We start from the raw sequence: 13165 nt of genomic DNA, 5'->3' as shown, positions 1-13165 counted from the left end.
CTTGAGACACGGGATGTAACACCAGATTCACCCTTTGGACATGGGATGTGACACCAGATTCACCCCTGGGACATGGGATGTGACACCAGATTCACTCTTGGGACATGGGATATGACACCAGATTCACTCTTGGGACAGGGGATGTGACACCAGATTCACTCTTGGGACACGGGATGTGACACCAGATTCACCCCTGGGCACGGGATGTGACACCAGATTCACCCTTGGGACACGGGATGTGACACCAGATTCACTCTTGGGACAGGGGATGTGACACCAGATTCACCCCTGGGCACGGAATGTGACACCAGATTCCTGGGCACGCGGCTCCTGCCCACACGGAGCGCCAGCACATCCTGATCCTGCTGTGACCAGAGACCCTGCCAGGACTGCAGGGCATCAACAGAGCAGGTCTGCTGAGATTCAGTGAGGTTCAGTGACAGACACTGTGATTTGGTGAGATTTGGTGAGATTAATCACAATTTGGTGACATTTGGTGAGATTTAGGGCTATTTAGTGAGATTTGGTGAGATTCACCAGGGCTGGGTGAGACTCGGTGCGATTCACTGAGTTCTGGTGAAATTTGCTGAAATCTAAGGTCTGAGGAGAGAGGTGCTGAGGATGAGGGATGGATCCAGAGGGGATCCTGGCAGCCCCAGGCCAGACACCAGCACTGCCACATCCGTCTGGCTCCATCAGGACCTGCCAGGTGTCACCCACGGCACCGCGGGGACCGGGGGAACGCGCCGGGCCTGTTCTGCCAACCTGCCCCGCCCTCTGCAAACCCCAAATTCCTGGCAGGGGACACATGAGGACAGCAGGCACCCATTCCCTTGGGGTGACGTTGTGTCCATCCCATTGTCCCTGGGGATCTGGGAGCTGGGAGAGGACTCATGGACAGCTCAGCAGCACCAAAATTGGGGTCACCCATATTTGGGGTAGTTTTGATATTCCAAGGCTCAATTTTGCCGTCAAAATCTCTTTCATTAAATATTTCAGCTTCTCATTAAATATTTTACATTTCATTTCCGGATCCAGGTTTTTAAGGGAAGGCACTGCAGTCCTCTGTGGGCACAGGGATCCTGATGCAGTCCCAAAATATTGTCCCCTGGACCACGTGTGGGGACAGGCTCTGCTGTGGGACAGGGCACTGTGGGCACTCCGAGGTCTGGGACCTCCATGAGCATCTTGCTGCATGCCAGGATCATGGGATCATGGCTTGGTTTGGTTTGGATTGGATTGGTTTGGCCCTTAGCATCCAGTCTCCCCCCACATCTTTCCACCAGACCAGGTTGCTCCAGCCCCTGTCCCTGGACACTTGGGGCAGTCACTTTGGGATGAATCCCCAGAGCTGGGAGCACCTTCCTGACCTCGGCTGGAGCAGAGTGCGAGGAGCTGAGCACGGCTGAGGCTCTGCAGCCCCAGCAGAAGCAGGGCCAGACCAACAGTACCATCTCCTGGCCGCGGGGAGGGCTGCGAGAGCTGGGGAAGCAGGGTGTGACACGGCGGGGATCCCGCATCCTTTAGGGGGAGGTGTTCCATGAGGGGTCTGGACTCTGCTGATCCCCATGGGAATGGAACCGAGCTGCAAACAGAGAGCCCAGGCTGGATTTTGGGCTGCTGGAGGTGTTGGGTGCAGCTGGGACAGCGCAGTCCTTGCTCCAGGGACAGCAGGAGGATGAGCTGTGGAAGCATCCACCTCTCATCCCAGCCCCAGGCACGGGGATGTCTCTGGAGATGGGAAACCACCCAGACCGCCCGTGGCTAGTGGGGGCATTCACTGCTCATCTCCTGGGTGCAGCACCTTGGGGTGCTGGTTCTTGAGCTCCTGTAACCTCCAAGAGCCTCCTGAGCCCTCAGAACCTGGCTGGGACCCTTGGGAAGTGAGGACACCCCACTGGGGGAGCTTTGCTGGGAGGTGAGTGCATCCCAGCTCAGGTGTTCCTGGTGTTTCCTCAGCTTGCTCAGCCTCTCCCTCCATCGAGCCATCCTCACCTCTGCCTCGTCCATGTGTCCCTTGCACCACATCCCTGTCCTCATACTCCCATATCTTCTCTCCTTTCATGTTTGCTACATGTGGGTGTTTACCTGACAACTCCAATTAGCCCAGGGCTGGTCACTTCCTGTGTTCTACAAACATCAGATTCACATAACCATCTTCAGTGTGTTCCAGGGCTTTATTTTTCACATTAAGGGTGATTTCAGACACTTAAGTTGGTTTTCTTAATTAATTTCAATTCCTGGAAAACACAAGTGGGAATGGATTTTTTCCCTTCAATTTGCAGGTCTCAAAAAAAATGCCTTATTTCTTGATGTTAGAGCTCCCAAGCAATATTCCCTCATCCAAACAAGCATTCCCAGGTTTAGATTGTGCAGCCTGAGATTATCTGATCCCCTGGCACTGAAGGATAAAGCTCCAGAAACTGGAGGGTATTTGGACAGCTGACCCCACTTTGTGCTCCTCAAAGAGCTGGACCTGGGGGCACCTGAAATACCTGAGATAAAATACCTGAGATAAGGTGGAAATCACTTCTCAAGATGCCCCAGGGGACATCACTCATCCTTTCTGCCCCCATGGAGGATTCCTGAGGATTTGAGGACATTCTCTGGGGTTGTGTGGCTGAAGTGAAGGTCAACCCAAAAGTCTGTCTTGATGGAAGGACAAGATCTTAATTCCTTTGCCTCTGAGATCCTGAGATTAGAATTCTATTTTCAGCACTGCTGAATTTCTCAGTGGCTGTAATGAGTTCTAGGTATAATTCACTCTCCATTTCTTTCTGTATTGCAGTTTAATGTGTTAAGCCATGACAAGCAGCAGAAGAAGGAGCACACTTTCTATCAGTAAATGAGCTGCTTCTGTAGGTAAATCAGATTTTTACAGTATAAATATAGGTTAAGAGAGAAGAAGTTCATATCTGGAGTCCTGGGACTTGGACTTTCAGGGCCACGAGGAGTTTGGAAAACAGAGGAAGATAAACATCTTTCCCAACCAGAAATATTTTGGTAATGTCACATGGTAAATAGCTCATCAAGGGGATTGATTATACGCAACTTGGTGTTTGCTTATCATCTGCAGCCTGAGCACATTCAGCGCCGTCCCCGAGGGATGGGACTGGAATCTGTGTAATGAGGAAAACATGGAATTGATAGTGGGTAAAAACCAGGGTGTGATGTGTGGGAAAGGGGCTCCTCAGCCTCCCTCTGCTACTCTGGCATGGGAAACGCTGTAGGCAGAATATGGAATATTTTTGTTTGTTTATTTGTTTCTAAGGATTTTCTTCTCCAGCTAGGAGCAGGGAATCCAAGAGCTCTTGCTGAAAACAGGGGAGGAAGAGGAAGCAGGTGAGTTCTGTCAGGATGTCTGTCACAGCTGCTGGATCCTGTGAGGAATCACTCAGGTTGGAAAAGCCCTCTGAGATCAAGTCCAGCCATTCCCCAGCACTGACCCATGTCCCCAAGTGCCACATCCACAGGGCTTTTAAACTCCACCACTGCCCTGGGCAGCTGTGCCAGGGCTGGACAATCCTGTGGGGGAAGAAATTTTTCCTAACCTCCAATCTAAACCTCCCCTGGCCCAGCCTGAGGCCGTTCCCTCTCCTCCTGTCCCTGTTCCCTGGAGCAGAGCCCGACCCCCCCTCACTGCCCCTCCTGTCAGGGAGCTGTGCAGAGCCACAAGGGCCCCCCTGAGCCTCCTTTGCTCCAGGCTGAGCCCCCCCAGCCCCTTCAGCTGCTCCTGGTGCTCCAGACCCTTCCCCCAGCTCTGATCCTTTCTCTGGAATGCTTTCCCTGGAAGGTGAACCCTCTACAATTCTCTGAGGAAAATCCCCAAGCATCCTTTTCTCTGGGGAACATTGGGGATTTCCAAAAGGGCTCCCCCTTCTCCAGCAGGAGATCCATGCACAAGTTCACAAATAGAGTTCCTTCTTAAATTTCATCCTCCATTTCCAACAAGAGATAAGGCCACTGAGCCCCAGGCAGGGCATGTGACAATCTGCCGCCCCCCAGTGCTCTCCTGCTTCCCGTGGTCAGATGGACCCATCAGCCATGGGCATTGTAAACAGGAACAGGCTTTTGCCACAAAAATTTGAGTCAAGGCTGGGCACTGATAAAGCCCTGGCAGCTGGGAGTGTGTCTCACAACAGGGAAAGGGGAGGTGACACATCCCTGCCCATGAGCCCAAGAGCCACAGTGCCCCCAGCCCAGGGGTGCAGGCACTGGGGCTACTCTGCCATCTCTGGAGACTGCAGGATGCCAAATCTTGCTGTGGATCCTCCTACTGTGATGGCCACCAGCTTCCAGAGGGTTCAGCAAACTGCCCAAGACAGATTTGTCACCCCTGCCCCAGCAGCAGCTCCCAGGGCTGGTGTCCCTTTCAGTTGTGGCCCATGAGTGGCTCCAGGCAGAGCTCTCAGGATGTGCTCCCACGTGGAGCGGGTGGATTTGGTTCAGTTTAATAAAAATAACAGTTTCCTCCTTGCCCCTGCTCCAGGAAGAGGAGGAGGAAGGGTTGAAGCTGTGCATTATTTAGCACAGCTGGACCCTGGCACCGGGCACAGGCCTGGGCTGCTCCAACCAGGGCACCTCCAGGAGGGGTTGGAGGAGAGCAGCCCCCAGCCCAGATTCAGCAGATTTTATTCAGGGTTTTAATGGAATCACACAGTGGTAAATGCTGGAAGGAGCCTCTGGAGGGCACCTGGTCCACATCTCTGCTCCAGGAAGAGCCACAGGACTCTGTCTAGACAGATTTTGAATATCTGTGAGGATGAAGAGCACACAACCTCCCTGGGCAGCCTGTGACAGTACTCCATCAGCAGTAAAGTGTTTTTCTGAGGTTCAAATGGTGTTTCAGGTGGTGCCCATGGACTTTGGGCACTGCTGAGAGCTCTCCCAGCCAATCCTTGTGGCTGAGGAACTCCAGATTTTCCCTCATCTTTCATTAACCTGTCCCCTGTGTCCATGTCACTGTTGTAGTGGGGTGCCCAGAACACAGCACAGTCCTGCAGGAGTGGAGTCACTGAGTTTGGGAACGATCTCTCCCTTCTCCTGCAGCCCAGGGTCCCATTCACCACCCTTGACCAAGGGCACACTGATGGTTCATGGTCACCTCAGTGCCCAGCAAGAACCCCAATCCAGTCCCAGCTGGATGTCCCCCAGCACATCCTGGTGCTGCCTGTTCTTCCCCAGGGCTCCCAAACACAGAGTTCTGCCTCCTTAGGCCAAAGCTGGAGGTCCCACAGCAGTTCCCAACCCTACCAGTGCCAGAGTTGGCCCAGAAATGGAGAGACCAGAGGCCTCAAGGCTCCTCCTGGCTCATGTGAGCTCAGGACATAATGCAAACCCCCCTGATAAGGAAATAATACTCTTCTGAGCAAGGAATACCCACGGCTGCTGTGCCCAGGGCCATCTTCACTCCTGGAGAGGACAAGGCTGGTGGGCCAGGTGGGCAAGAGCCTGATCCCAGCTCCCAAAGGATGGGCACAGCTCGAGCAGCTCTTTCCTACCTCTCCCAGTGAGTTTGGGGAAAAGAGGAGCAGCACAGGGAGTGCAGATTGTCAGTGCTTTATTGGTGGCAGGTGCCTTGCAGGGACAGCAGCACAGGGACACCATGGGACCCCAGAGCTCACCCACGGCAGGGGGCTCTGGATCTGCCCCAGGCTGGCCAGGTCACTGTGGGAGGCACCATCCCCATCTCCAGGGGGTCCAGGATGGGACTGTCACTGCCCTGAGGCTGCAGTGCTCCCACCATCCTCCTCCTCCTGCTCTGGCAGCAGCTCCAAGGGGTTGGGACCTTGCTGGGGCAGAGCCCCAGAGGGCTGTTCCTTCTCCAGGCCTGCAGGAGATGGGCAGAGGGAATGGTGAGGAATTGGCTGGATCCAACCTCTCCCTTGTGCTGGAGGTGCAGGAAGGACCCAGGGGGATCAGCTCTGGGTCAAAGAGTGGGATGAGCCCGTCCAAGCCTGCACCAGAGACTGGCCCACAGGGATGAGGATGGAGAGAACCTCGGGCCCTGGAGCAGAAATGCCATTGTGGGGCCATGCCTGGGTGTTCAGTGGTACCCAGGACAGAGAAAGAGAGGAGAAGGCTGCCCAGGAGCACAGGGTGGAGATGGCAAAGCAGAGAGAATGAGGTGGGGGGGGGGGTGTGTGTTGGGAATGGTGTCTCAGCAGCAATCACCTTCCTCATCCTGAGCCTCGGACACCTTCCCCTCCAGGCTCTGGGACAGCAGGGTCAGTCTCTTGAGAGCCAGCAGGGCTTTCCCTGTTTTCTGGGGGAAGAGAATGGGCACTGAGCCCTTCAGCCAGAGCCACCCCCACGTCCCCATCATCCCACCAGGTACCTGCCACTTCCGACGCGCCAGGAACTGCCGGATCCTCTCCTTGGACAGAGCCTTGGGGCTGCTGGGCTGGGGGTGCTGCAGCCAGGGGTGCAGCAGAGCCCCTGCACTGGGGAGCCGCCGGCTGCAGCACACAGAGGAGGTCACAGGGGGGCTGCTCCACCCTCAGACCCTCATCTGAGGTGTCCCCTCCAGCAAACAGGCAGAGCTTTCCCCTGCCCACCCCCTCAGCACTGCAAAATCCAGCTGAGCAGCCACCCCCAGGCCCTACCGAGGGTCCTTCTGCAGCAGCTGGCTGATGAAGTCCTTGGCTTGCTGGGAGATCTCAGAGAAGGTCTCCTCCTCAAAGTCCCACTGGGCAGCTGTGACATTGCTCAGTGTCTCCATGTCAGTGTCCCCCTGGAAGGGTGACTCCCCACTCAGCCTGAAGAGGCGAACCCAGGGCATCAGTGACAGCTCAGCCCCCTCCAGCCCAGCCCGCCCTGCCCAGGAGGGCACTCACAGGATGTAGGAGATGACACCAACACTCCACATGTCTGTGGAGAGGCTCACAGGCTCAAAGGCGACCACTTCTGGAGCCATGAATTCAGGGGTGCCGTGCAACACCTTCACAGGGGTGTCTGGAGCTGCAGAGAGGATGCAGGAGGCCAGTTGGGATCTCCCTGGGGAAGATGGCCAGCTGGGAGTGCCCTGGGACAGGTGTCTGGGACAGAGGACACACCAACACATCCCAGGTGGAACTGCCACCCTCCAAGGCCGACTGCAGGTCTCTAGAGCATCTCTGTGTGCCAAACACCCACAGGTGCCTCAGCAGCAGCACTGGGGGCACACAGCTTTCCCCAGAGCATCGTGGGGTTGTCAGCAAGGGACCTGGGTTGGTGCCCCAGGGGCCAGATCCTGTCCCTGAGGCAGTGACCAGTGACAGTCCCTGCCCTGGACATTCAAGAGCTGCCTCTTGCTCACCCAGCTTCCGTGCCAAGCCAAAGTCAATGATCTTGATCCAGTGGCTGCTGGGGCTGACACAGACAATGTTCTCGGGTTTGAGGTCAAGGTGGACGATGGCCTGGCTGTGCATGAACTGCAGCCCCTCCAGGATCTGCTGCACATACTGGGCACTGCTGGGCTCTGTGTGCTCAAAGTCATCGTCCACGATGCGCTCAAAGAGCTCCCCACCTGCCACACTGGGGACAACGAGGTGCTGGGGACCCTTTGGGTCTTAGCAGCCCCAAGGAAGGGAAGCCAAACCAGAGAGCCCAGACTCAGGTCTCTGGGAGCATCTCTCCACCCTTATCTCCAGGAGCTGCAGGCTCCCCATCCATCCCACACCAGAACCCCACAGCACAGGGACCCCTTCCCACCTGCCACTGAGGGGACACTGAGGTTTAGGGACCCCTTTGGGATCTGCCAGCCCCGAGGAGGGGAAGCCTCACCAGAGAACCCAGACTCAGCACTCTGGGAGGACCTCCCCACTCATACCTCCAGAGTCACCAGGTTCCCCACCCACCCCCAGCACAGGGACCCCTCCCCACCCTCAGTGCTCCCCCTGGCAGAGCCCAGTACTGCCCCACCACCCCCAACCTGACTGCCCCTCACTCACTACTCCATCACCATCACCAGCTCGGTGGGGCCCTGGAAGGCGTCGAGGCACTGCACGAGGCGTGGGTGATGCAGGAGGTTCATCAGCTCCACCTCAGCCCGAGCTGCCTGCTTCTCCTTTGCTGTGCGTGTCCGGAAATATTTGCCAGCCCGGATTTTGCTGGTGGCCTTTTCCTGCAGCCTGTACACTGTCCCGAATTTCCCCCTGGGACAGAGGGAGGATGAGGGATGGAGGAGACACCACCACCTGCCTGCATCCCACCAGGGTTGCTCATGGACAGCCACAGGCCATCCCCAGGTGATGGGGACACAGGACTCTCACTTACTCCCCCAGCTTCTCCAGCTGTGTGTACAGATCTGAGACCTTGTCCTGGCTGTTGATGACCACATCACGGTGTTCAAAGGCCTCCTCAGCTCCTGGGGGGTGGATTAAGGTGGGCCATGCAGGGATTCTTCATGCTTTGGGGACCAGGGGGCCTGTCCTCCCCTGTAGCATTAATTTCTGTGTCCCCCCTACTCCATCTGGAACCAACCACCCTCCACAAAGGATGCCTCCACAAAGTGGATGGCACCTGGGGAGAACATGGGGCCAGGAGCTCCTGGGGCAGCCCAGCATCCTGCAAGTCAGGTGTGGGGTGAAAGGTGCTTTTAGGATCCAAAATCCCAGAGAAATGGGGCCCAGATGGGATGGAGATTGGTGCTGACAGGGGGGATGGACAGGGGGTCACACCATTGTTGGGGACAGACCCAGGGCACTGCTGTACCTCCTGCCTGGGACATGGTGGTGCCACCGGCTCCTCACGGGGTGCTGGCACAGTCAGGACAGGTACTGGATGTGTCCCCAGGCTCTGGCAGCCCCAAGCTGGGACAGGGGATGGCTGTGTCTCTGCTCCAGCTGCTCTCTGGGGCTCTGCACCTTCTGCCTGCCATGGGAGACCACTGGCATTGCTCCACCAGCACCCACACTCCCCCATCCCCCAAATGGGCCAAGCTAGATTTTAAAGCAAGGCCCCTTTTTGGATGGGGACAGCCCCTTCCTATGAGCCCCTTAGGCTCCAAGCCGATGTTTTTCCCGTGCACTGTCTTACATCAGCCAGGAAATCCCCAGGAAAACCACACTTGGAGGGCAAAGGAGCTGTTTCCTCACACATCCCCTCCATGATCCGTCCCCAGAAAGGTTGGGAGGACAGATAATGACACTCAAGGGTGTCAGGCAACAGCACCCAAACCCCAACCAAAGAGGCACACCACTGACCTGTTACTGCTCAGTCCCTCCTGTCCCAGGTCACCTGCAGGTCCCTGACCTTTCCCAGTCACTGCAGAACCGCTGGGGAGGCAGGGAAGGAGTGATGCTGGAGGTTGAGGAGAACTGGTACCACACATACAGGGATGTCTCGGGGTACAGCTGGGAGTATTCCTCCCACTCCAGTGCTCGGAACAGCACTGATTTTCCCCTCCCTTTCCTTCCCAGCAGGGCGCTTCCGGACTTGGGGGATAAACAACCCCCACCACTCCTGAGCTGTCCCCAGACCATGCCCCAACACCCCATTTGGCACCACACAGGGCCACAGGTTTGCAACACAGAGGTAAGGCAGAGGAGCCCCAGGATAGGGGGGCTGTAGAGACCTAACACACCTCATTACACAGCACAGACCCTCTGCTCCTCCCTCTCAGCCCCTATAAAGGATCTGTGGCCTCTCACGGGTTAAATCCGCAGCCCAGTCAGCCCCAGCCAACCCCCGCCTCAGTCCCACCCCATGGGTGGGTTCCTGCAGACGGGCTGAGCACCCACACCTGCCCCCCCTTCCCTGCTCCACCTGCAGCCAATATCCCAGCGGAGCCAGCGCTGCTCCCAGCACAGCCCCGGGCTTAGGCTTCAGGGAAGAGGGGGTGAAGGGGAATGGGAAATTGCTAAACTTCTCCAGGCCTCCAAAGTAGGTGGTTTGGAGGAAAAATGTGTTTCCCAGCTTTTATCCCCCCAAAGCAGGAGAGTGCAGCCGCTCTGGCGCCCGGTGCTGCCCTCGGCCCAGATTTAAAAAGGGAAGAACACCCAGATTTCCTCCCGGAGCTGACTCCAGACCCGGGGATCAGGCAGTGGCACTGCACAGGGACCCGAAATCCCCGGAGAGCCTGGTGGCACAGCAGCTGGGGCAGAGGGTTTGTCACCTGGGGTTACCTGCTGTCCGGAGCCGGGTCTCGGGCAGGTTTGGGGCTGTGCCAGCACCGCCAGACGCGTCCCAGTGCCGCTCCCAGCCTCGGCACAAAGTCCACGGCCTCCGCCAGGGAGTAGGGGACAAATGTCCCCAGGGCAGTGGCGGGGTCACCACGACCTCTCTGTGCCTGTGTCGCCACGACCTTGCCGTGGGCGAGGGTCCCCCCCCGGCTCCCGAGGCTCAGGGATGTGTGGATGCTCCGGGCTCGGCGGTGCCGCCAGCGCTCGGCTCGACCCCGCTGGGATATCGACTGCCGGGGACAGGATAGGACACGGGGGTGGCCTGCCTGGGGTCAGGCAGATGGAGCACGGCTGGATGCATCCCGAGAGCTGCCATGAACACCCTGCACCTGCGGCTGAGCCGCTCCGTCCCGCTCCGGGGCAGGATGAGGCGCTGGGCAGCTCCCGACACACGGAGAGAGCAGAGAGGAGACAGCCCAGGAACGCGAGGGATCCCGGCAGCCACTTGATGTCAGTGTTGGCCTGACGCTGGTCCCGATGACAGCGGAAAAAGGAGCAGAAAAATGCCAGGAGGGGACGAAGATTTGGGGTCTGGGGGATCTGTGGAGGGCTGGCAGCACCCACGTCCCTGCGGGATGTGCCGGGACCGAGCACTTGGCTGGAGGGTGAATCCCTCGGGAGGCGCGTTCCCTCTGGACGGAGCATCACATCCGTGGGACATCAACAGCAGGGAAAGCTGGCTGCTGGTGCAGGGATTGACGAGCAGATCAATCCATCCTTTGGGATTGTCTCGTTAGCGACAGCACTTCATTTACCGGCCACTGACCCGGCCCTGTCCCACACCTTTGCTTTGGGATTTTGGAAAGGTGACCAATCCAAAATGTCCAGTGATGCCTTAGCCACCACAGACACCCTTATAAAATTAATGCATTAATTAATTATTAGTAGTCACACCCAGGCAGCCGTGTGTTCCTGCTTTGGAATCAAGTTGTCCCCATCTGCCCAGGGGGATCTTCTAGCACGGCCAGGATGGGATTCCCAGGTGACTTCCCCCAGTCCCAAATCCTCTTGTTCTGCCCATGGGGTGCCCACCAGACCCCCCTGGTTCACCCCAACCAGCTGTGCAGCCCCCTCCCCTCCCACTCTGGGCTGAGTCAGGACCCTCTGTGCAGATTCAGCTGCCTCTGCTTTTTTGTGGGTTCTACAATAAACAGTGTCACTGCAGGGCTCAGCTTTAGACCTTGGTGCTGAGTGACAGCATGGGGGGACAGTCACGTCAGTAGGTCCTGGGTGCCACTTGTGCCTGAGGGAAGGGCTGAGTGACCTCAAGGGGACACAGTCCCTGCTCACTGTTATCCCAGGGGACACGGCCCCTGTTCCCATCACACAGGGGGAACACTGTCCCTGCTCCCCATTTCCCTGGGAAGGAAGACTCAGCACATGTGCCAGCTGTGTGAGGGGACACGGGGACATGGAGAGCACCGAGGGCTTGGGAGGCACAGGGGCATACAGAGATCGTGGGAGGCATGAAGGACACGAGGACAGGGGACAGCATGGACAGGGGGACGCAGGAGGGTACTCAGAGGCCTTGGGGGGACCAGGGGAACATGAAGGGGACACAGGGAAGGCAGGGACACTGGGGAGGGGGGGACATGGGAGCCACAAGGGCCCACAGGGCCCACAAAGGTCATGGAGCAGATCGGAGGATGTAGAAGACATGCAGGGGACAGGGGACATCGAAGGAACACAGAGGACGTGGTGAGACATGGGGGGGATTCCAGAGACAGAAGGACACCACGGTGGGGGCACATGGAACCACTGGGGACCTGGGAAGGTCTGGGGACACCTAGGAACACAGAGAGAGACAGGGAAGGGGCGGGAGGGGACACCCGGGGGACATGGGGGGGACACGGGGGGCGGGGCCAACAGCCGGGGGCGGGGCCGGCCTGGCAAGCGCTGGGGGCGGGGCTACGGCGGGGACGTTCGGAGCGAGGCTTCCGGGTTGGGCGGGGCTGAAATGGTGGGCGGGGCCATGTCCTTATTGGGAGCGGTGGGCGGGGCCAGGCGGGGCACACGTGTTTGGCTCTGGCGCCCCGCAGCGATGGCGGGCGGGGGGAGCGACCGGGGAACTGGGACTGGGACTGGGACTGGGACTGGGACTGGGACTGGGACTGGGACTAGAACTGGGACTGGGAGCTGGATGCTGCTAATGCTGGAAAATGGGTGCTGGAGCTGGGAGCACTGGGAGATGGGTGTAGAGAACTGGGTGCGCTGGGAATCCGGCGCTGGGAGCGCTGGAAGGTGGATGCTGGGAGCACTGAGAGCTAGATGCTGCGAGCGCTGGAAGATACGGGTGCTGGAGATTGGAGCACTGGGAGCTGGGCGCTGGAAGCACTGGGAGATGGGTGTGGAGGGCTGGATGTGCTGGGGGCGCTGGAAGCACTGGGAGATGGGTGTGGAGAGCTGGGAGAGCTGGAAGATGGATGCTGGGAGCACTGGAAGCACTGGAAGATGGGTGTGGAGAGCTGGGAACGCTGGAAGATGGATGCTGGGAGCACTGGGAGCACTGGGAGATGGGTATGGAGAGCTGTGAGCTGGAAGCAGTGGATGATGCATGCTGGGAGTGCTGAGAACAGTGAGATCCAGGCCGTGGGGAGTTAGGGCTGCTGGGATGCTGGGACATGGAATGCTGGGTGATGGATGCTGGGAGCTGGAGGTCTGGGGTGTGAGTGCTGGGTGTAGGGTACTGGGAGGTGGGATTGGGATGGTGCTGGGACCTGGGTCCTGGTTGCCGAGTGCTGGGGTCAAAGCCGATTCTGCAGGATCAGGGTTGTGCAAATATCCATTGCCCCAAAATTATTCCTAAGAATGTGGAAAGGGTTCTGGCAGCCTGGCTTTGGAATGCCATGAGGGGTGGAAGGACCCAGAGGTGGCAGTCGGGGCTGGTGGTGCTCAGCCAGACACGCCAGTGTGTGGAGGAGCTAAAATATGGCTGGAAAAGACCCAAATACATGGAAAATAAATCAGTCTGGATCTATAAACCACAGTATCTCTGGCACCAG

At 57.9% G+C, this 13165-nt stretch overlaps 1 protein-coding gene across 2 annotated transcripts; it reads right to left on the bottom strand.

Annotated features, from left to right (window-relative positions):
* Window positions 1-4480: 4480 nt before the first annotated feature.
* On the bottom strand, window positions 4481-11295 carry LOC117006244 (myosin light chain kinase, smooth muscle-like). 2 transcript variants are annotated; one of them, XM_033078618.1, is made up of 10 exons: window positions 9186-11295; window positions 8695-8853; window positions 8257-8347; window positions 7932-8135; window positions 7298-7515; window positions 6837-6960; window positions 6606-6758; window positions 6338-6458; window positions 6175-6265; window positions 4481-5830 (listed from the first exon to the last, which is right to left on the bottom strand). In XM_033078618.1, exons 2-10 carry the CDS (start codon window positions 8708-8710, stop codon window positions 5715-5717), a joined length of 1134 nt encoding a protein of 377 aa, XP_032934509.1. In that variant the 5' UTR covers window positions 8711-8853; window positions 9186-11295; the 3' UTR covers window positions 4481-5714. The 2 variants fall into 2 exon arrangements, with proteins under 2 accessions (XP_032934509.1, XP_032934510.1); XM_033078619.1 differs by having other exon boundaries at window positions 8695-8849.
* Between the last annotated feature and the right edge of the window lie 1870 nt (window positions 11296-13165).

Source organism: Catharus ustulatus, chromosome 23 (genome assembly GCF_009819885.2).
Source record: "Catharus ustulatus isolate bCatUst1 chromosome 23, bCatUst1.pri.v2, whole genome shotgun sequence".
Lineage (NCBI taxonomy): Eukaryota > Metazoa > Chordata > Aves > Passeriformes > Turdidae > Catharus > Catharus ustulatus.
Note: the sequence above shows the minus strand (reverse complement) of the source record. Positions and strands in the feature narration are given on the sequence as shown.